At 47.3% G+C, this 23,909-nt stretch overlaps 1 protein-coding gene across 2 annotated transcripts in view; it reads right to left on the bottom strand.

Annotated features, from left to right (window-relative positions):
* Positions 1-319: 319 nt before the first annotated feature.
* The window catches only part of Dad (Daughters against dpp), a 53,514-nt gene continuing 29,924 nt past the window's right edge, over positions 320-23,909 (bottom strand). For both annotated transcript variants that reach the window (XM_022084928.2, XM_022084927.2), the window contains 2 exons: positions 7,090-7,290; positions 320-6,943 (listed from right to left, as the gene is read on the bottom strand). In XM_022084928.2, coding sequence (XP_021940620.1) covers positions 6,624-6,943; positions 7,090-7,290 — 521 coding nt within the window. In that variant the 3' untranslated portion in view covers positions 320-6,623. The remainder of the gene's footprint in view (positions 6,944-7,089; positions 7,291-23,909) is intronic.

The following is a 23,909-nucleotide window of genomic DNA, read 5'->3' as shown; positions in this document are numbered from 1 at the left end:
AGAAGAATAATACCTTTCTATCCATGCTTGCTGCCTCCATCATCAGTGTGACGAAAGCCCTGATGATGGAGGTAGCAACCACCTCTGAAACAATGGTGAACTTATACCAGACTACACAGCACTACAACCCAGAAGACAGCCATCTTTGTGCTCACCGCTGTGAGAACTTAAAATCGTACTTTTTAACAAATGTTCTTGTATCCATAATCTGACACCGTTAAGGAAAATTTCAAGGAATTTTGAAGGAACTTATTTTTACTTCTTTTTAAGGACTATTTTATTTGTTGTGTGTAGACTAATATTGCAGGAAACAACACAGTTTGAATGAAACAAAGAGTATTCATTCATATTTGTTTTTACACAAGGCACTGTTTTTCACAGGACAAATTTTGTTACAAATAGTACCGATGCGTGAGATCACACTGAATACAAAGTACCGCCTCCAAAATTTCTCATGGGCATATTAACATTATGTGTGCTAGTTCACAGAACTGAGTTATTTCTATCCTTGACACAAAATCAAATAATATGTAACAAGTTACTGGAATCGCTCATTTACCCGGTTAAATAAATCTGCACACTCGGGAAACAATTGACGACTGTCACAAACACGAAAGCAGTGTGGATGAGGTGAAACTTAATCGAGTTGCGGAGGTTGCCAAGACTTTACATTTTCAATGTGATCTCACCATAATTATTACAGATAGTAACATAACACATTCTTTATTTACAATGACTTATTGCACATAAATATTGTGATTTCATACTTCTTTTTCAAAAATATTTATCTGTCTGGCATGAATGACAGTTTTTATTTTTTTACACTGGCGTGATAATTTACAGTGTTGGCCCACGTATACATTGTCATTGGCTTCCAAAATGGCCTGGAATATATGATTTACTCTCATCCTTTTGTACAACGCAGACATCCCTTTTCTGCAAGTAATAGTCTCATTCCGTTTCCTACCATTTTATTTCCGGTCTATCGCGGGAAACGATCCCTTAGCATCGACATCATTACCAACCCAAGAAAAGCAATGAACAGGCATGAACACGTGAACTGGTGTCACTGCCAATGGGAATACTCTCAACTCCGTTAACACAACAGCTGTTTTACTTTACTGAAGTTAAAGAATAACCAAGAGAATTAAGTAAACGTTATGGTACATTACATCCAAAGACTGAAATGTGGCCATCAAGACAGAAAATCATAACAAGCATCCACTGAACTGCACCAAAGCTGAAATTCTGTGGCCGCAGACAGAAACTGAGACAGATCCGAGTCTTAGCATCAGGACGACGCGTGTGATTCGGAGAAACGCGCTTAAGCAGATGCAGTAAGGAATGAACACATTAGGGTACAATTCTGATTTCTGTCTTTAACAATATCTCAAGATATTGTAGATGCGTCATATTGTGAATTAATAGTATTAAAATATTTAAAAATAACCGTCAATCACAATAAAATTAAAAGATTAAAATATCATATTACGTTCCCTATCGAGTACTCGATTTACATATGGAACTTACACAACATGTTTCGGCTATATATAGCCATCATCTGGTGTTTTGTATATAAACTTTTCACTGAATTACTTTAAAGGATTTTTAATGATATTTTAATCTTTTAATTTTATTGTGATTGACGGTTATTTTTAAATATTTTAATAATATCTCAAGAGTTTCTAAAGGTTTGTGAAAACAGTGATTACATTTGGCATCGTCCGTCTGCGACAGATTTAACGTATCGACATTTCAAAATGCCATGCATATTAAACAGACAATCAATCACAGTGCACTTGATTCTCATATATAACTTATACAATTAAAGATTCTATGTAAAATATTATGCTTCTTTACATATGTGCTCACAGCATCCCTTAAAAATACAAAATTTCACAATGAATAGAATCGCGTTAACAACGAAACACAGGAAGAGTGAGTATGAAGACTCAGATTTATTACTGACCAGTCTTGAAGATCATGAAGGTGGTCACCAAACCCAGGCAGAGGGCAGCAAAGAATATCAACTATGATAATGCCATTTACGTCATAAAACATAACAAAAATAATTTCAATGGATGCAGTTATTTTGTCGCAGGAAAGTCAATATTTTTCTTTACTTCATTGTCATAAATAACTTTCTCCATTAATGTGGGCAAAAATATGTTAACAATTTGCCTGTGGGGGGGAGCAGTCTGCACACGCGGCACGCGATAATCCAAACGTCGGACATCACGCAGATTTGCAGATGATTCTTTATTCTAAAAATTCAATTGTGAATGGCAGACTTGTTGCATTTCTGTAATTTAACACAAAAGATGTCATACACAGCATCGCAGACATCAACACCATTACTGTTACATTTTATCATGTTTCTGAGGTGCATGTTTCTACCTAACACTGAAGTCATCTTCAGGCTCTTCCTTCATGCTTAGATAAGTGAAAAGTGTTGTCATGATCAAAAATGCAGACCACACACGTACAATTCTCATAATTCTCACCAATTAACCATATGAGAGTCAACACATAAAAATATAAATTTATTTAATTAAGACATGATATTTGACAGCAGAAATTTGTATTTTATTTAAATCTTATATCTTACAATAATGAATAAGCTCTCTCCTCACACACACGGGTGTTCGTTATCCGAGGTAATCATTACAGCAGTGCCCATTCCTACGCACTCTTTGCACGACATGAACACGTATAGGGCTCGTCTTGTCTGTCCGCGTGATCGTCGATGAGAACTGCTGCATGGATTCCATAAGAACATGAAGCCACAATTGGCAATACAAACGTGACTGTGCCAGTTTCAGTGGGGTCACACAATGAGGTGTAATCACGGATTTTCAGAAAATACACGTTGTGGTGTAGTAAAATAACAAGAATTTTACTTTACCAGGATTTGATCTCGTGGCCCCACACGTGTCAGTCGAGCATGTCGGCGCCTGTTCATTTACAATACTCAATGAAGAATTTAATAATGAGGTAACTTTTGTTAATTACACTTTTCCAGTCTTGCTTGGAAGATCAGCTTTTGGCGATGAAGACGCAGCTAAACAATTATCCTTACCTGTTGCGTTACTGAACTACGCCTCACTGAATTCAAAAGGCAGATCTTCCATAAGAAAATAACTTATCTGTAAATGGTACTGATGACTGTGTAAAAATATAAACTTAAATTTTTTGGACGTTTTCAATCGTCACTATGCTCCATTCTGCAGAAGCCCAAAAATTTGAAATTAGTTCGCAAAAAAGACATCCGCAAGAAGTGAACACCGTAACAATAAAATAAGAGAATTCACAATTACCACAGACAAAGAGTTCCATGTGGGAAGAGAGAGCTGATTTAACGACGTACTTGTTCAACCAAAAGCAGAAATACAGATTGATTCTGTGAAATAACATTTTAAAAAAAAAACAAATGTGCATTTTTATACAATGACAACTGTAATTTGACAATGAAAATTTGTTTGAATTATAGAAATTGTTTTATCTGCAGTTTTCAATTATGTAAGCGTAAAACCCCGAAACATAACACATTAAAATGAAATACGCTGTTCCTGTGTGTAACGTTCCCCTTCATTAAAGGTTCCATTGCTGTTGTGGGTAAAAGTAAAAGGAGAACTGTCACCCCAGAAAGCAAGAAGTGAACACTCGACCACAAGCGCAAACTTGTATACTACAAGATGTAAAGTGATTGAGGGGCAAAAAGGACCGGTGACCGCGTGATTTCTGCCGTGGCCTCATAACGAAACGTGTCAAGAAGCCCAGAATGAAGTTTGGTTTAGAATAAAGGTTATGAATTACAGTCATTGAACAGTCGCTCCACATAATTATCAAAATGAACAAATCTTGAAACAAGAAAATGAATTTTATGGAGAGTTTTTGAAGTTTAAATTCTGATCTTCCTCCCCAGCATTTTAATGTACTTAAAAGTTCTAAATTGATTGTTACAGCCGCAGTATCATCCATATTAATAAATCTTGCTGTGCAAATAAAATATTTAACTGCCTCTAAACTTTTGAGTTCAGATTCTTTCTCTCCATCCACAAGAAACGATTATCCTCTCATGAGACTTCAACTATCTCCGCAGTACGATAAGAGCGAAGATCTTCCATCAAACCGCGAGTAACAGAGGAGTTTCCGCATCACTTTAAGCGAGAGGTGATGATGTAATTATCCGCTGCCTCTGGATTGCATAGAATTGGGCTAGTTGCTGGCCAGACGCTAGAAAACTGTGCCCAATTTGTATTTCACATGTGCAGTGACAGAGCATGACTTTTCAAAAGTGGAGTGCCATGAAGACTTTGGCAACCGAGTACATACATCATACTTCATCTCCCATGATACACAAGCCACAATTACATTGAGACAAATGCGATACAACGCAAGTTGGCAGTTGAGGTCCGACCACCACCTCAGCTTCAAAGGCTACGCTAAAATGTGCCGGCGAGATGCGTCTGTTGGAGCTGAGCGGATATGAAGGAGCACTGGACCAAAAAAGTAAGACATTTCATTTTTTCAAAGTGTTAGCTAGGCTAACATGGCTAACACGAATGCTCTGCCCCTGGGCATGTGAATGCCTAAATACTAATTTCATGCTCATAAAATAATAGAATATGCATAAACACGTAATTCGACATCAGATCCAAATTGACAGAGACAGGCCAATACATTTTATGCATCCTGCGCTATCGGCTTCCGCGTTCAGAGGAGCGGCTAAGAATCGTTGGACGCGGCTACTGGAATTCTTAAATGAATATCAACAGAACCCAAGCAACGAGTTTGCTTTACATTACGAAGCAAAACGTGTTATTTAAAAAAAAAAATATAAGATTTGCATCATCAGGATTTAGAATGCTGGACTGCGTCTGTACCTCTCGACACTCTTTGCTGTTACTGGGAGGTTTCTTTGAATGGCAAACTGAGGGCAAAATGACAAATAAACTGTTTTTGACTCAATCTTTTGCCACTTTGAATGTGGCTGAAAATGTTTTCATCCCTCGAACGAATACAGAATTACTTTGCTCTCGTTTCCCCAACTGATCCCAATGAAGTTCACTGTTCCTAGTCTCATCACCATCATTTCACGGAATGAGAGGTGCAATGCAGAATCTGTTGCTAAAGAACGAAGCCGCGACTGAGGTCGTAATGTACGAATGCCCACTCAGAGGCAGAGAGCAGCAGAAGACGTGCTCTTAAGGTGCATCACAGTTTCAATTTCGTGGTTAATTTATGCCAACAGATGCTTTTATGCTCAACGTCATATTACACTTTTGCCTGAACCTGAATCAGTACAAAGAGAAGCGAATACAATTTATCCCTGGTACGTACACGCACCATCAATTTGTAAACTTTGGCAAAACTTGGGGCAGTGAACAATTCCACTGACAGAATTCCTGTTCATTTTAATCAGGCAAGCGAGAACTTCACATTTCATCAAATAACTAAACGTTATCCTAAGAAAGTAGTTTCCTACAATGTACACTGTTTATATATAATATTTATATATTTAAATTTAATGTATAATACATATATATATACTATCTTAATCATTTCATATATAAAATAACTGAATTAACTCTTCAACGAGTCGTTACCTTCATCCACAGTTGACCAACGTCCCTCTTGGTAAAATTCTGTCGTGCTTTGCTAATTACTATGAGATTCTAATCAAGATCCACTTTCAGCGGTGACCAAACCCAGGAACTCACACTTGCCACGTCCCTCCAACATCAGTGCAAGTCGAAACTCTTCGACGCCCAAGATCTCCCAAGGCGCAGACTTCAGTTGCATTTCTTTGTACATTTTTGGGTTCTTAATTATCCACGATCTTGGTTTGTTTCGACGCCTCTCTCCACCCGAAAGTGGTTTTGCATTCAAAATGCAATTTAACACAAAAATATTAACAAATGTAACACAATTTTTTGATGAGTAGAAAAACTAAAATACAAGACATTCTCACAAGCAAAAATAATATATAGAGCCTCCTTCCGCTCCTGTCACTCGACGGATTCATCACGATGAGAAAACGACCACACAGTCAGCAGCCTGTGCCCTGCACAGAGGGACATTATTTTTTATAATAATTATAAAAATGACGAGAGGACGAGAAACGAAGACAGGAAATCTGTTCGGCTTAAATTGCGAGCCTGCGGTCTGGGACTTGGGCAGAGATCTTCGCCTCCTAGAACGAGAGAAGAATGAAGCTCCTTTCTCCTCGCAATTTCGCCGCAGAGACGCTCAAACACAAATCTCGGCTGTGAATTAGCCTCGACATTTCTTTCTCATTATTCTGGAATATAAAAACGCCCAATTTTGGATGATGACTGCCATGGTCCAGTTACTCTTTGGATCGATGTTTTAAACCGTGCATCAATTCAATAACTGGAAAATTTTTGCGATGAGAAAGAGACATCTGCTGATTACGTGCAAGATATTATCTCCACTTGTTTGCAAGTTCTCGCTGTATAAGGAAAATGACTAAGAACTGACCTTGAGGTTTCTGTATTTCTTTAACACTTGCACTCACTTGGTCATCCCGGAGTACACAGCCGCAAGGACGGATGGCAAACCAAGAACGGCAGAGACGAGGACTGAGGAGGAACCGCTCATCACCTGCACGGCGCAAGCAACACCTCCAACCAGCACGGACATGCCGTGATCTCCTGCCGCGAATACTTTGACCCCCAGCCCTTAGCAAAACTGATGCGCACCGAGTTGGGATCTACGGGGCCCGTGGTGGCGAAGTCCCAGTGTCGAGCGCACGCTGCCTTGTCGGCGTCGAAGATGTTGAGGCAGTGGCCTGGAAGAACTCGACACACCGGAGGTGGTCTTGAGTCAGGATCAACCAGTGTCGGAGAGTTGACGAAGATGGGGCTGTCGGAACGGTTGTACGCCCACACTCCATCTTCCTCTTGGCTTAGCGTCACGCCTGAAAACCAGAATACGTTCTACTCACTTAATCACAACGAGAAGAGAGGACGAGGTAACTCAGACTGGATTCAACTGGCTCCAGTGGTGGGCTCTTCGGGTGACCTCCTGAGACAGCAGATGGCCTACTTTGCATTCACTACTTACCGAGACCTATTTTGGCGCGTGTCCTGCGGACGGACTCGTGGGGTGGGTCGTCCTCCGTCAGTGCGGCAAGACACAGGCCGTCGCCATGAGGTAGTGAAGTGAACACGTTTACTGCCGGCAGCTCCACCGAGAAGAGGCGGCCAACTCGCGACGCCAGCTCCCAGTAAGCCAGTTTGCACCACCCCCGCTCCCCCGCCTCTCCTGAAATTTCACAGAATATTTATTTCAAGCAGCGCCACTTGTAATGCGGGTCCCAACTGATCCCTGAATCGTCCGGATTCATCGAAATACACTCAAGTAAGACGACGCGTAGGCAATGGCAGGGCACAAGACGAACAAGACTGTCCTGCCACCAAAACAAAATTAATTTTGTGCTCGAACCCACTCACTCGTGGTAGATCTGAGATCGCAGTGCATCCGCCGTTGTGAGAGCCCACGGGAGTCACAAGGGGATCATCGCAGCCAGGCGACGCATCTGCTTTGAACACAGTTCCCAAGCTCAACTCGTTTTAACAGGACGAGCCAGCACGGGTCGCGGGCCGCGAGTTTCCTGGACACTGCTATTTTCAGTCCTTGCGGAAGCCACCTGCCCGTTACGACCTTCACCCTGACGCCGACAGCCACCCAGACAACGTACGCAGTGGAGTCGCGTCTTCTACTGCCAGTCCATAATCGATCACTTCACAATCTCGAACATGCAATCGTCCGGAACGACCCATTTCCTTACTCCGTGTTGCAACCGGCCGCACCAAATCAGGTTCCCGGAAGACCTGCGCGTTTCTCTCGCGCTGAAAGGACGTACGTAAAAACACGGATGGACCCGGGGCACAGAGCCAAACGTCCAGCCATCCTCCGCTTCTGACGGTGTTGAACCAACGGCTCGGGACCACATCAGTGCAACAGCGACCTCTGGAATTTCTTGCGCACAGAAATACTTGAAAGTGTGTGAATCCGTTCGCTTCACCAAATGTCATCGCAATGATCACGTTAAGGAGGATGAGATGGACAGGGTTTGTGATGAAAACCGCGAAGACGGCGGAATAATATTAAAATGAATATCAGGAAAATACGATCGGAGGTTAGGTTAGGTTCATGTGGCTCTGCGAACCTTCGATCTGCATCAAAGGCGGGGAATTTCTGAACTGCCTTATCGACTTACTAGCTCCACGGAGATACTCAGTTGCTTCCTTGATTGGCTGGTTGGTGAGAACTGACGTTTGATAGTCAAACAGGAAAACGACCAATAAGACCATCCGAATTAGAAGACAATACAACATTTTATTTACATCAACTCAACGTCGGTCATCCCACCTGCCTCAAGACTGAGGAGTTGGAAGCCTTTCTAAGACGCCTTGGTTCTTGCGCTGAAATATTGAGAGAGTTTGCGCGCAATGAAGACAAAGAAAACTTGTATCGTAATTTGGGAGATTTTATAATACGGGATGTAACATATTATAATGGTGTGCTTTTCTCTATAAAAACATTAAATCTTTATTTTCTATTTATTTGTTAAAGCCTGCCGAAATCGCACATTCGCGTTACCGCAGTCACGTGTTGTTCTGCAGTGCCGGAACGCAGTTCCCGGTACCTGGAGGCACAGGACGTCGAAACCCTGACTTCCGATTTTCGCATCGCAAGACGAAGCAGTTCCTGCTCCTGACATGCAACGAACCATTCACGAGAGACCAGCAAGGCTTCCCAGAACTAAACCAACAGGTTCCAGTTCAGTGCCGGAAACATCTTGGGAGTTGTACATACGTGCATTTGGGAGCAAAAACTCCCAGCATGCAACGCAGCCTCCGCAACAGGATCTTCTACTTCTTCTTCTTCTCATGCCGCAGACCATCCGCCACTCTTGACTGCCGTTAGGACGACAGCGCCGGGAACGGAACCCAATTTCCACATGATCTGTTTTAATATTATCCTTCCATCTACGCCGGGATCTTCCGAGTTGTCTCTTCACTTGAGGATTTCCAACCAAACTATATTCGCGTATCTCATCACTCCCGTGCGTGCTACATGTTCCGCCCATCTCATCCTGCTCGATTTGGCCACAGGCCGCGAAAATGACCTGCACGAACACCGGGGAAGTGTCTCGCGGACTACCACTGCCCGGGGGCCGCTTGATGGACTCTTCTCAGGAGGTCCCTGCCCCTCGCGTAGCACTGGACCGAGATCTCATTCCGTCTGGTCTGAAAAGCTTCCACTGGTCTATCTCGGTTTCTCGTGACTGTACCAATCCGTTTCTCTCCTCTCATCAGGAAGGTCTTCTGGTGTTGACGTCAACCCTCTCAGTACGCCGCCCGGAGCTCCGGCCGGCATCCTCTTCTCTGCTGAAGAAATTCCTATGTTTCTCTTTCGTGTGGCACGCACACCAGCGAAGGCGCTTTTGGCAAGGACCACGGGCTCACAGCAAACACAAGCAACGCCCGTCCTTACGAAACGGGCAAACTTGCCCCCCCGCCCCAACCCAGAAGTTACGCAAGTCCAAATGACTAATTGCACTAGGAATGCGCGACCGCACTTCACTAAAGCCGAAACTTGTGATGAAGCGGAAAGAACGAGAGAGAATTTCCAGAGAACAGAAGCAACCATCGGCTAACGAAACTTCAAGGGGAAATCCCCTCTGCGATGTCACATCACGTGACATGGATCATCGACCTTGCCCCTCCAAGGTTTATATTATGTGATAAGCTGGCTTCGTGCAAGAGGGGCTGAAGTCTACTCCAGTTATCAGAAGATCCATTGAACTTGGCGATGGGATTTGGGTTCATTTTGCAGGCACGTCTTTGACTGACCAAGTCACCGCGCCCGCCTCCTCCACTGTTTTCATTACGTGACATGGGTCAATGATCTCGTGAGTAAAATCTGTACGCGAGTTATAAAACACAATTTGTTCCTCTGCACGAATCGGGTCCACTATTCAGAGATTCGTCAGTAACAAACACGACTAAAAATTGCAGATTCGCTGTACATTAAGACTGCGTGTATGAAATGAACTTTCTTCAGTCTGCATAATAATGGGAAACCAAAATCTTCCAAAATTAGGAAGTGGTTTCTCCAGAGCGTTTCAATGTCTTTTCTGCCCACAACGTAATTTATCGTTTGAAACGCACTGGGGAAAGACACCCAACACCCATCTCCCGCTCCAGGAGAAATGTCCTTCCACTTTCTCCCGCATTCGCACGCACATCGGCCATCTTGCGACTGGTCGCAGTCCCGAAAGAACTGAAGCCCACAAACGCAACGTGGCCTTTCTTTTCCACCGCATGAAACGATGTCAGTGACGAGGACTCCGGAGTATATGAAAAAATAACCAGGTCAACGGAGCCTGCGAAACAGATCTAAGACCTTCTTCCACTCAGGAAGATCACGTAGCGAAAACTTTGGAATGGGGGGGGGGGGGGTCAATTTTTTTCGGCCAAAGACGCGCCTGCAAAATTAACCCAAGTCTCATCACACAGCAACTTCGACCAACCCCTTGAACCAAGCAATGTTTATACAATATGAACAAATTTGAGAGCGGGGGGGGGGGTCAGTGACCCTTGTCACGTGACGTGGCATTGGAAAGTGAGGTAAGTCCACGGGGCACACGAAAAAAGGATCACAAACACACGGACAGCTGCACCGGAGCACTTGAAATGGGTGCCTCGAATTCTGGGTTTCGTTCCTCCAAGCTCCTGGAGAAAATTCCGGGACACACCTGAAATTTCTATTTTGCATAATCATCGGGGTACTTCTTTTTCGAAACACACAACTCATGGCGACATGGTATCGTTAAATACATTGCGGTAAAGACAGATGGCACTTCAAACGTCCAACTGCATGTTTCAAGGTCACGGAACAAGTTCCTTTCTCCGGCCGCGCGGCTCCGTGTCACCAGCACAGCGTCGCAGGCGAGTTGCGAGCCGTCTTCGCTCCGCTGTTCGGTTCAATTGTGCTCCGACGTCTCCCTGCCAGTCGAAAGTTCCTCCGGCATCATCGACCTTTTCTGACTTTGTCAGCGGCCCTCGTAGGATTACCGCTGCGCGCTCCTTTTGCAACAAGTACCACGTATTTTCGCCGGAACCCCGGAAGAGAAACCTGTCTTTCTTTCCCCTCAATTATTTATTTTTCATTGAGAGAAAGCCAAATCAAACCCAGCCCACATTTTGGGAAACAGTTTAAGTTGCGCTCGGGTGACGCGAAGGCTCGGTCATCTCGTTAAGGAGGAAAAGTGAGGTTTGGTTTCGGAAAGCCGTGTCTTGACGTCGCGTTCCGCATTCGCCCTGTTTCGGTGTTTCGTTCCGCTGCCTTCATAACGTTGCTCCGCACAGACCTTGAGACGGAAGTGGAAGTAGCTTCTTCAGAGCTGCACTTGAAAAACGTCCGGGAAGCCTTCCTTGAGACGAGCCCAGCAGCCAAAACGGGGGAACGTTTGTATCTGCTGAAACGTCAGTTCTTCGCGCAGTTTCTACTTAATTGCTCAAAAATTGCTCTGTCGAAATAAATGTTTCACTGTCACTTACAGACCCCATCATCTTCGAATGAACTTCGTCACTTATTTGAAAATGCATTTCATTACAAGACAATCATTGAGTGTCGGAAAACTTTCTGGTCATTCTTTCAACGCATGTCAGAAAGAAACTACTCCATTTTCGCAGACAAAATGAGAGCTGGAAGAGGAGGTCAACACTGAACAATAAAATCTCTAAAAGAAACGCAAAAACCGCTCTGTGATACGCACCGAAGGCCTGATTTAAAAAGAAAATGGCGATATTCACCTCGTTCGACGACGTTTTCATTCCGTCTGAAGTCGTTCTCGCAGCCAGAGCCCTGCGCCATGGACGCACCGTTTCCACCTTCAGGCATCAGGCATCTCAGGAATGCCTTTTTGCTGCGTTGATGATTTCATGAAAGTTCTGTTCCTGGTTGGCAGAAGCGAGCACCTCCACATCCTCAGGAGGAAAGGGTCCGGCAACGACCACAAAGAACCGCGGACTTTCTCCGCATTCGCGTCGACAATCAGAGCGCAGAACGGCCCGTCCCAGTTCCGCAACACTTCTGACCCCCCCCCCCCCCCCCCCACCTGCACTCCGACGCGCACGACCGCCCTTGACCTCGTGACGTCACCCGGCACCATTTCCTCCCCACGCACCACCCGCAAAATCCGACCGCTTTCCAAATTGCCGTCGCGGCGCGTTCGCCCGCTGCTCGACGCCATTTCGCCGATCAGCAGCGAGGTCAACCCCAGCCATGACGGCGCTGTTTCGGCAACTAGCATGTACCACGGTCTTCGGGGGTTGTACAGCTCAGAAGCCAAATTTAAGCGAATTGTCTTATTGCTCTAGGGCGTATGATGCCCTGATAAATTTGGGTCGAGCTGCGTGTCTTCAGGTAAAGTGTCCGCTGTTGTATGACGCACCAGACTGGGATGGCTCTAGTGCAGCTACTCATTTTAACGCATCCTCATTACAGACATGTTCGTCTAGAAGGTTCCGAAGAAACAGTCGGACTCCCCGATCACGGTTGGACTGTGCAGAGGAGCTTGCCACCTCCATCGTAAGGCTGATGAGCGGCAGTAGGCTGCTCCGAAACGTCGGCCAGAATCTATCAGACCACACGAGACAGTCATCGACGCCGTGACAACCTTAAATCTCGACTGATAATTGCCACGATCGCGGGTTGACGAGCCGTCTGAAATGCGCAGGCGCTGCGAGGATTTGCCGCCAGACGGGTGCATCGACAACGCGGAACCAGGAAATGCTGAGACAAGGAAGACAAACGCGCGTGCGCACTACCTAACCAAACACATTGCCCACAAAGCACTGGGATATAATGTTTGCAGCGTGGACAGTACCACCTCCCCCTTCCCTCAAACGGACGCTGAACGCACGGATTGGCCTCGACTACTTGTACGTCCAAGAACGCAGAGCGAATCTCCTTACGGGACGATATTCTTCCGAAGACGCTCGACAGGAAAGTAAGCATGGAGCTCAATTAAGCACGAGGATACTTTTGATAAAAGCCTGCAAGCGATGCGAAAACGCTCTCTGCACGTCGGAGGCCAGAACTAAACTCTGGCATTATCATGGACGGTCTCAGTCGGCGCCGGCAAGACAGTGCGAGTCACTGCACTAATTCAATCTTTATCGGACTCCGGCAAAGAAGGAAAGCATCGAATTCTGCACAGACTGTAGCAAAGAGGAAGGGAGAGGAGAGACGGGGAAATGTGCCGCTCTTCTTATTCTCCTTCTTCTTCCAGCTAATTAATATGCGGCGACACTGGTCACGTGATGAATCTCGTAGGCGGGGTTTAGAGGCCTGCCTTCTTGCTCGCTGAAGTCATTCCTAATTTTAGGCGCCATCGCTTTCTGGACTCCACTCTTCCTTCAATGACACGACTCTCCCGCTCTCACTATCCCCCCCCCCCCCCCACTGCCTACGTCTCCAGCATCCGCACGTCCTCGAAGCACTGGCTTCACGGCGATCCACACAAGACGGCGCTCACGTAGGCACAGGCTCGTTAATCCTCCGGTAGGTCGCGGTGCGTTCATAATGACCCTCTGGCTGGGTGACCTTTGAGCCGGTCCGAACGCTTTACTGGGATTCGAACCCCAGACAGGCCTATTCTAGGTTATCTTCCTGTTTTACGAGTAAGGCTTCAAATACTGGAATCAGCCGCGATGACCAAGGACGCGTATCGCGACTCTTAATTTAATTATTCCTTCAACAGCGCCCCGCTCCACCCCCGGAGACTGCCCTCTGCGTTTGATGTCTCGACAACATGAATTCCATCGCGGCCAAGACCTCGAGCCGCACAAGCGCGATTTCTGAAACGCTGATATTCGAAAGAGCGGGCAGAATCACGAGGTTCAGTGAACAGGTACGCAGTCTGGTCGAGAACTGTCGGTGCTAAATGTGGATCTGACGTCAGACGCAGGCTGTCGAAGGGCACGCCAGCTTTCAATCAATCTCAGAGTCTGCGTTGCACCAAGAGAGGAAAATGAGATCTGTGTCTCTGGGACCAGAGTGAATCAGCACATCGAATTGTTTGCCTAAACACGTGGCTGGTCCGCTCGCCCAATGAGACAAAGCGGCCGGAGCGCTGCTCAGCACAAGGGCAAATCGCGCTGGACCTTAAATGTCCTGGAAGTTTAAGGGACGCAACCTGAAAATAAGAAACCCCCGATGTCAAACGAGGAACGCCCCCTCCTACGTCTCTCTGGCGCTTCGTCGATGCTCGGGGTTCAAAGCGATCGCGGCGCCACTGGGCGGCAACAGGTGTCGGTCGGTTCAGATTGCTCGAGAAACCAGCGCAGCGGCGCAAATTTACGGTGTTCACGTCAGTCACTTCAAGAAGGCCGAACACACGCAACAGCTGTTCGTGTGAACCGGGTTTTTAAATGGACGACGAACAGCGTCGAGTCTGTTCCCCGCACATGTTACAGTATTACGGGCACGTAGCACGCACTAAGACACGGACAATGCACACAGAATTTTAGTCCCGAAACGTCGAAAATACTCCGAGCTCAAGAATATTAATAAGCGACCTCCGGAATAATCGTACATCCTACGTTCTCGTAGGATAAAAGTAACAACTTAAGCGTCTGGGATTCATCGCCACACAGCATTTCATGCATTGCCCCGTTTCTTACTGGGCACTAGTACTGAAACTGACGCTCAACATGGCGACTGTGCGAAGTACAGGTCGCAGCGCCCCCGGTCAGGGGGCCCGGAATGGCAAAGCGTGTCGCGAAATCCGTCCACAGATTCGGTACATAATTAAATGCGCGTCCAGAGACACGTGTTGTGCACTTTTGCTGCAGCAGAGATCAGATCCTACGCGGAGGGCGATCTCCACGACGCAGCAACCACCCGTCCTCAGACAAGGAACAAAGGATCAGCGCATTCTTAACATCTGCTCATCCCCACGTTCAGAGGTCAGATTCGTCTTCCCGTTTACTTCCAGACCCTTTCTCGTCATCTCTGAAGATCTTTAGCATAAATCATTTCAGAGATCCTGCCATGTAACATCCCGTTAACCTGTTGACATATGATTTCTGTAAGTTATTAACTTCTGGGTTAAAAACATCAAATTCCACGTCGGTTTTGAGTACAGACGCCAACGTGCATGGGAATGGCTTTGTAGACAAACAGATACTAGTTTCAACTCTAACAAGAAATGTGATCTCCTGACGTTGGTTCTATATTAAAAGAAAATACATTTGCAGACGGATTTGCGAGGGGTTGGGGGCGTTCATCAGCGAAGCACACCTGTTTACAGATGCCCCATAAAATCGTCATCATTTAAAATTATCCAAATCTAGATCGCAAACATCTCAAAATACGCTTAATATATCTACATATTACGCTTCGGTGTGACTCTCACAAATCTGAGGACGTATTTTACGAACATAAAAAGTAAAACAACTTCCGCGCACAATGGTCCGGAAACGTCCACATTTTTATCCGCACAGACCGTGAGGGACTCGGTATTTCCCTTCATAATTTTGAGAGTCCGGGAAGTAAAGGTGCAGTCACACATCGCTCTGGAAGGATCCGCTTAAAAAAACACGTCCTGAGACATTTCTTGGTCAGAATCGAACCCGTCTGCGCTGGCAGTGCCAATCAGCTGTGACGTTTTCCCTCTTGGATGCCGGGAGGTTAAACTCTGACGAGGAAGACCAAGGCGATGCGTGCCTCAGCTTGGGCACAGGGGCGCTGCCATGTCTGCAAAATGAACTACGTAAATAAACGAGGAATGTGCAGATACACGTCTTATCTTTTGTTAAGCCAGCGAGAATTCAGCTGACGCTGACGGTTGCGCGCTGTAAGTCTCCCGATACACAATGTCTTCTATCTTTCGCCTTGTTCTTAAAACGCCAAAGGCTTCGACTCCAGATCGAACACAGTAACACTGGTTTTCAAGTCATGTTAATGATCAACGACGGTCGTTAATCGGAATTCGCGTAGATGATAATTAACCCCTAGCAATCGCTACGAAAAATATCCGTGTGACTGCCTCTAAACTGAAGGTCGCAACGAGAAGGGTCTCAGTACAAGAAATATGCAACACGTACAGATTTTAAAGGGCTGTCTGTACAACATATCTTCGAATTTATGAACGGTAGCGATGAAATAACCTGTAAACTAAGAAATCCAATACTGAATCGACATGTTTTAAGACGAGGCTTGTGTAAAATACGTCACGAAGCGTGGTTCCACTTCGCATGTCCCTCACGTCTGGAGACTTCAAGAAGCCACTGAAGTGCCTGCTGCTGAGATTGTGTGTGTAGCCTTCGTTTAAAGTCGTCCATTAATTCTAAGGACTTCAAAGAATCAACGTAAAACAGAACGTGTGAGAGCGTGGGGCATAAGTAATATTTATTTGCTGTTAACAAACGGCTGGTAAGTTGGATGGATTCCAAATGCTGTATTATTTTCCTGCTCTCAGCGACAGGCTTCTTACAGCACACACAGAAAATACTTAGGGTGATTCAACATCGCCTTTCATAAATTTGGGGGGGGGGGTGCGTTCGTTGTACGACCGTGGTCACGTAAAACTGTAAATACACATCGGACTTCGAGGCACAGCCACGTGAAATTTGAAAGCGCACGTGCTGAGATATTCCCGGTTGGACATTTCTTGGTCAGCTTGTTCGTGGCCCATGACGGTCGTGTTCTAATCAGCTGTAGCTTGTCTTGCTTACTCCCCAGCCAAATAAACATTCGCATTTCGCTTTGTGTAATTCGTGCGCTCTCCAAACGTCAAATGCCTCTGGCACAAGACGGAATCACTTTCTTCGCACAGTCGAGGAACTTCCTTGCACTGGTCCCGAAATGTACGTACCCTTGACCGTCAAAGGGGTGAGGGGAGGGTTGTCGGGTGTCGCAGACCTGATTGCAAAGATTTAAGGCGCCTGTCATTTGGGGAGGCATGCAATAAGAAGAGGTCACAATGTTTTCGAGTGCTTGAAACTGTGTTTGCTTCTGAAACACTGCGAGAAGACAGCAGCCCGAAGATCATCTGTAATCGCGTTAGCCCCTGAACCTCGTTCTGTTCCTCAGCCTTCGGTGGCGTTGCATTCCGACATCGGTCGATTCGAGTCTAACGAGCAAGCGAGCAGGCAGGCAGGCAGACGATCCGGGCGGCCTTGGACCGGCAGGAACCAGGGTGTGGAGCGTCGAGATCTGAGGGTCACTTCGGGGAGTACTAGCCGTGTACTTCCTGAACTCCTACAAGAACAGCCTTTGGAGCTATGTGAGAGAGAGGTTTCAATCGTGGCCAATCTCAGACCACTTTTCCTGCAATGTTGCAAAACTGACTCATCAGAAAGTTGGCATTCGTTCAACCTGGGGAGACGCCTCTCGTGATCGGATACGAACTCAGGCACAAAAACTCGCTTCTGGACGGCGCTACAACGTCCCCACTGGAGCGACTCAGGATTGTGTTCGAATAAATCAACTCCAGGGGAAACAGTTCCTCTCTGAAAAGCTAGTAGTCGCCGAACTGGTCACGAAATCCCTCATTACAGCATTCAGAAAGTCCAACGCAGGTCCTCATCTCGAGCCAGATGAATCCAATCCACACGCCTCATAACCAAAGTTCCGTTCTACGACCCGTCAATCAGCAATAATCAAATATTTTACAGACGTGGAATAAATTAATTATAAGCTATGAGATCACCATCAAAAATGAACATTCATAACAACACGTCACAGAACCTGTGGCCTGGGCCTGGGCCTGCCAGGAAAAGTAAACCGAAGGCTGGGTCCAAAATCGCAAATGTTTCACTGGCGTCAAAGTCACGGGAGATGTTTTGAAGGTCAGCCAGCACACGTGTTGGTCTCCTGGCTGATGCGCATTGCCGCAGAGTCTTCGGGGTTCCTAAAACGACGTTTCGGAGGAGAACTTGCCATCAGCAGTTCACGCATGGCGAGAGACCAGCCAACAGAAGAAACTAGGTTCAGAAGCCTCGCGGAAGAAACCACTGGGGTTCACATTACACTGAGACGAATTTCATCACCTGAAACAGTAAACCCATGTTGGCCAATCGAACATGTAATCCCCCGTGGGGAATCCCCACCACTGCCGCACGTAATTACGCACGGGCCTCTAAAGTTCCGTTACTGCTGTCCGTCTTTAAACAAACCTGTGACGTATTCGACATTAAATTTAAGGCGCCGCCAACGGGGGGCGAATGCCCCGAACTGGACGCGGGTTCACAGTGCAGACGACCAGTCCGACAAACGTCTGCCGGCCCGTCGCAAGAGAGTAGAGAAACATTCGTCGCTGCAACGTCGTCGTTGGCTTTTCATCGCAAACTCAAAATCACTGCAGGAAAACAGCACAATTCCTGGATCTTCGATGGCGCTGTAGAACCGCTCGTCTCCTGCGATGGGAAGTCCCACAGACTGTTCTGAGAGGGGACGGCTTTCTATCCTCCGCGCCTGCTTTAAACGTATCAGCGAATCGACTGCCAACTTCGTCAATGTGTGCCACTTGGTTCAACAGACAGGACAAGTTACGTTGACTGACAGCAAAGATGCAAGAGCCATTGGCCAGTTTGGCGAAAATATTCCTGAAGCAAAGGACGCGGTGTCAGTTCGCTTGTAGTTGTGAAAGCCACAAATCCTGAAGCTCAGTTTCACTGAGACGTCGATAACATTTCTGAACACACAAATGCCGGACGCTGGCCTTTGTGACGATTCTCCACTTTCAAGCTCGTGTCTCTTGCAGCTCCAAAACGAGAGGCGGTTCGAAAACTTCTCGCGACATTCCAGTGTCAACCCCCGGATGACGGCAGAAATCCGCATCAAATGAGTCTGAGTTCCAGCGTCCGGGAAATAACCTGGATTCTGAGGTCGTGCAGACGCGTGGGTGGACACACCGACGTTTCGGAATTTATTTTCTCCGAAACACTGGCATATACTTACGCGTCCACACGGCGTCACAGCTCATAACAACATCGTCATCTCGACCGCCACGAGAACCTCAAATCCAACACAGTCACTTGTTTCGTACGAACTGGTCAGGAATGGGGAACATTAACCGCAGGGCCATGGGCTCAATGGAGCCAGAGGTCATCTGCCAAAATGTCTGATGCATCGGAGTTTGGTTACGCCGCTAAAAAAAATAAGTCATGGTGGTAGGATCTCACTTCACTTCCGACAAACAATCTCCTAGAAGCGTGGCATGTGTAGTGGAGACAACAGGTCAGTCGAAACGTCGAGTCGGGAACACAAGATAGGGCGGAAGAGCCTCCGAAACGGCTGAAAAACGACGGAGTTGGGAAATAAAATGCCTTCCGTTCTCTTACATTTCACTCTGTCATGGGTGAAGTTGGGGAGGAGAAGTAAGTTAATAAATAAGGCACTAACCCACGTCCTCTTTGACAAATATCCAGCACAAAGCAGACACAATTTTGACTGACTCAATGTAAAAGAGACCTACACTTATTGTTCACTTGAAAAGCACTTCAGATGCCTTGGGGGGGGGGGGGGGGGCTCAAAATAAAACTACTGGGAATGGTCCAATCGCCCACTGCTCCACGACACGCCTCCCGCACAGCAATTGTTTCACGCACTGACAAATTGGAGGCAGAATTCGGAAGGTCTCCATTTTCCCCTTGCAACGAAGAGTTCCTAGGAGTTTCCACGGTAATTCTTGGGACTACGGAACGGTGAAACGGAAGCCAGGCTGACCTGCAGCGGCGCTGAACTGTCAATCATTCGGACAACCGCGTAACCGCGCGAGAACGAACACTCGAACGCAGCGGAAACGTGAATCCATCCGCACAAATGTAGTCCGCTTATCCGTGTTGACAAAACCCGGGGGGGGGGGGGGGGGCATGAGCCCTAATTTCGACATCGCCCTTCCATGAAAGCCTCGGTCCTCGAAGTGATTCGATTCCGTCCCTTCCGATTTCACTACAACATTTTCCTGTGCGTGCGGAATTCGTCACCCAAGTCACTGTGACGATGGAAAGTACGAAACCAGCGGAAGCTTCCACGTCCAACCGCTCCTGTGCACGGCCGAGGTCAAAGAAAGGAAGAGGCCCTGTGTATTAAATAAGAAGACAGCAGAATATAAAAAACGAAGCACGCCGGCCGCCAGAGATAAAAATAGAGATTACCAGCGCAGCGCGGCGCCAAGATTGCGGTGTGAGTGACGTCACAGCCGCAGATATGTCACTAGCACAGCGAGATACAGCGAGAGGCTGCGAGTCCTGGCAGAACAGAGAAATAATGATTTCGCGTCAGAGGTCTGCACGGAGCTGGTTCAAACGACACGAACCACACGGTTATAAAACACTTCTAGCTTTCTCGGGTCATTATACTTTTCGCAAAGGAAAGGTTATTCGTATTTTCGCTCATGTTACGCCTGAGACTGTGTCTGGCTCCGGAAACAAATCCCTCAGACCTGATCGCTCTGTCTAAAACATACCATCTTTACTGTTCCCACTCAGAACGTACACAGAGGACGATTTTAATGTTCCTTTGCTAAACGCAGAAGGCATTACAAATGTACGGCAAAATCCCGCTTTTTCATTCCACCAGGAAATCAAGTTCTCCCCCTCGTCATGGGGAACCTGGAACTCACAAGTTCGTCCTTTACGTCTCGAAAAACCCTGCGTCCGACCGTGGGACGGCTCAGTCCCGTTAATCTTCAGCCTCGAACGCGTTCGTCCAAGAACTACATTCAATATTAGTTACAATTCGCCTTTCCAGCTGAGGCGCCAACCAACGCGCGCCCAAGACTCGTCCCCCCCCCCCCCCCGCCCTTTTGAACACACACGCACTGGCACACAAAGTAATGCAACACATGCAGTGCATTAGCGGACTAAGAGCCAGTTTCTGGTTTGAGTGAACGACCTCTGCGAATGCACTGTAATGGAATACAGACCCGTTCAGAAATGAGACACACGACGACGGACGAAAGAAAGATTAAAACCTGCTGTAGTACGACACAGACGTCTCCAAGCGCGGGCGCCATTAACATTGAAAATCCAGAAACGGAACATTCACCACGTGTATCACCAGATATTACAAGAAAAGGAAGACCTTTTTACATAACAGTGAATGTTTGTCCGATGACTCAACATTTTGCAATTATCTGAGATAACACGACAGTGTCGTTATAAAATCGCAGCCGTCAAGACTTTGTCTGCAAAAGTTTTCGCTCCAGGCGACTGTCATTTGCGAATTTCGGGCACGGAGGTTGAATCAGCGACAGCAAGACCGGCACAAGAGATTACATGACATAAGGCGCGCATGCGTGCACGAATTCCAGATGGAAGAATGACCCCCCCCCCTCCCCGGGCATACTCGATCCATGTGACATCTTCCACAGCCTTAATACTTCGATACGTGAAGGACCGAGGACAAACCTCAAGAACCCGAGACTCCGCTTGAAAGAAAAATGGCGTCTGTACGCGCCCAAAAGAGGAAGGACCTCGTTACGTTGGTCACGACACGACTGCATTCGCAAGGAACGCACTAAAATAAATAAATAAATACGACTTCCGGGACTGGCGACACCTGAGTGAAGCAACAGACTTACGAGATGGAAGAGAGGCCAGTGCGTCGTTAAGTGACGAGCGTTGCAACAGTGCAGCTATATATAGCGTGGGAATGCGAGTGCCGTGGAGCCACACGTACCTCAGTGGCGCCTGACGCATCTTATCAGCGACAAGGCCATGGCAGTGGGAGGCACCACCAGTCAACGGGATCATTTACGACGTGTGCAATTCACGCAAACTGTTGATTTAAGCCACACGACGTGGAAAAGCGCTCTCTAAATGTTCCCGTACGCAAACGGATTCTCTACGACGTCTAAGCACGCGCTGACCTCTTAAGAGCGCCTTGCGAACAAACACCGGCTGTCCTCAATGCAATGAACAGAAGACGAAATCACATTTACGGTTCGAATAACCGACAAAGGTACCTCTTGAGCCCCCAGGAACACGCGGAGGTCAGTTCATCCCCAGGTAAGGCACCGTTCACATCAGCCATCTTTTCACGGTGCTTCTGGAAGCCGCAGCTCCAAGCGTCGCCTTCGTACGTTGGCTCACACTTCTCAACAACGAACGAACGCCGGAAATAAGTTGGATTTCGATTACGTTTCGGAAGAAACAAGACAGTCAGTAGCGGAGTCGATTAATCAACGACAGGGTCCCTGCACGCGCCACTGCCCCCAACAAAGTGTCCAGAGGCAAGAACTCTTGAGGAAGATGGCGGCTGCACAACTGCCCCGACAAAATGCACGCGCGACTGGCAGTTGTCCTACAGCCCTGAGCCTCAACCGGGCTAAGGCGACAGGGGTTCGATTCTCTCTTACATGCGACCTCCGTCCGCCCTCCCCCGGCCTCACACTCAATGAGTATCGTAGGTTAAAGTGGCGGAGGCGAATGTGTGGAACTATGCCGCCACTCCCACATACGCCTTCGTTCCGCGGTGCTTAACCGAGCACGAAGGACGACTTTATTTTCTCCTCACTGCTCGGAAATACCATCGCAGACCTGAATCAGAGAGACGAAGCTGCAAACTCCAAATTGGAGTCGACTTCATTTGACAGGTGGCAGCGCGATTCTGACCAATCTTCGCGCCGCACCTCGTTTAGTCCCAAGGGTCCACGGTCCACGGGAGAGGGCGGAGGAGGACCCCGTCGTAATCCTGAATTACACCGCAAAGCCTGCAATGTCTAACCGAGGGCCACGTGTCAACAGGCAACAGATTCTGCCACAGACGAGGACCTACCTGTTCTTCAAGAGTTAAAGGACGCACTTCGACTGCACAAGGAGGTTACTTTCATTTGCCTTGTAAAACGAAGTACTGAAAGTTTGCAAAAGAAAAGAAAAGAAGACCAGACAAGTGCAGGATGTTCATTTATTTTGTGCCCCCCCCCCCCCCACCGCCCGAGAAAAAAACACACACGCAACGAAATTTCCCTTCGCGCCGGGAAATCCGCTTAACACGTTGGCGAGGCCACGTGCAGACAGCAGGTGGCGCCAGGCAGCCGCCTGACTAACTCCGTCACACACAAACATCGACCTTTCGAAGCAACGAGACACCAGAAAACGTTTCTGTCCGTCCTGCGACGCCAGCTCAGATCTCGACACTCCTACCGACAGCCGTGCCTTCATCGCCCGGAACCTTGTTCTACAATCTGAACGTTTCGGTGGCTGAAGTGCACGGCGAGCAATCAGAACTGGCCGAAACGTCCTCGGCAACAATTTTCGTTCCCGACAACGAATGGCCTCTTTGTGGGGGGCTGATCAAACTCAGCTGTCACCGGCTACGGCATCAGAAAACACGCGACGTCTGAGCGTCGACAGCATTCGGCCGGCGGCGGGCGTCAGCTGTCGCACATGCCAGTGAAGACCCAGAACGTAAAACGGACGGACGGACCGCCCCCCGTTTGCTGATCTTCGTACAGAAAATTCAGTAAAATGTCCTTGCGGTCCACGAGCCGACATGAGTGGATGTGGCCCGGCCACGGTCTCGAGAGAAAGTTGAGAGTCTCTGGGTCGGTCTGGCGCACTTACGCCATTACGTGTGGGCTGGAAAGTCCAAGCAACTTACCAGCCACCATAAACGTCGGTTGAAAATATTCTAGCGTAGATCCGGTATGACCCGACAGTCAGGCAGTTATTGAAACGGTCTGCAGACAGACAGGAGTCGACTGATTCAAAGTATCGCCTTGCTGCTTTCTTACTCGGTACTGAGGAAAAACATGGGGATATAGAAACCAGGCATCAGGGACGCAAGGCTGCACCTTCCAATTTCGAAGGGTCAGTTTAATCCAATCTGTCAAGAGAGAAAGAAAGCACTCCAGT

The sequence above is a fragment of the Zootermopsis nevadensis genome, unplaced genomic scaffold (genome assembly GCF_977971745.1).
Source record: "Zootermopsis nevadensis isolate Lab colony 2312 unplaced genomic scaffold, Znev_1.0 Znev_ptg000001l, whole genome shotgun sequence".
Lineage (NCBI taxonomy): Eukaryota > Metazoa > Arthropoda > Insecta > Blattodea > Termopsidae > Zootermopsis > Zootermopsis nevadensis.
The sequence above is the reverse complement of the archived record's forward strand: the minus strand, read 5'-3'. Positions and strand labels throughout refer to the sequence as shown.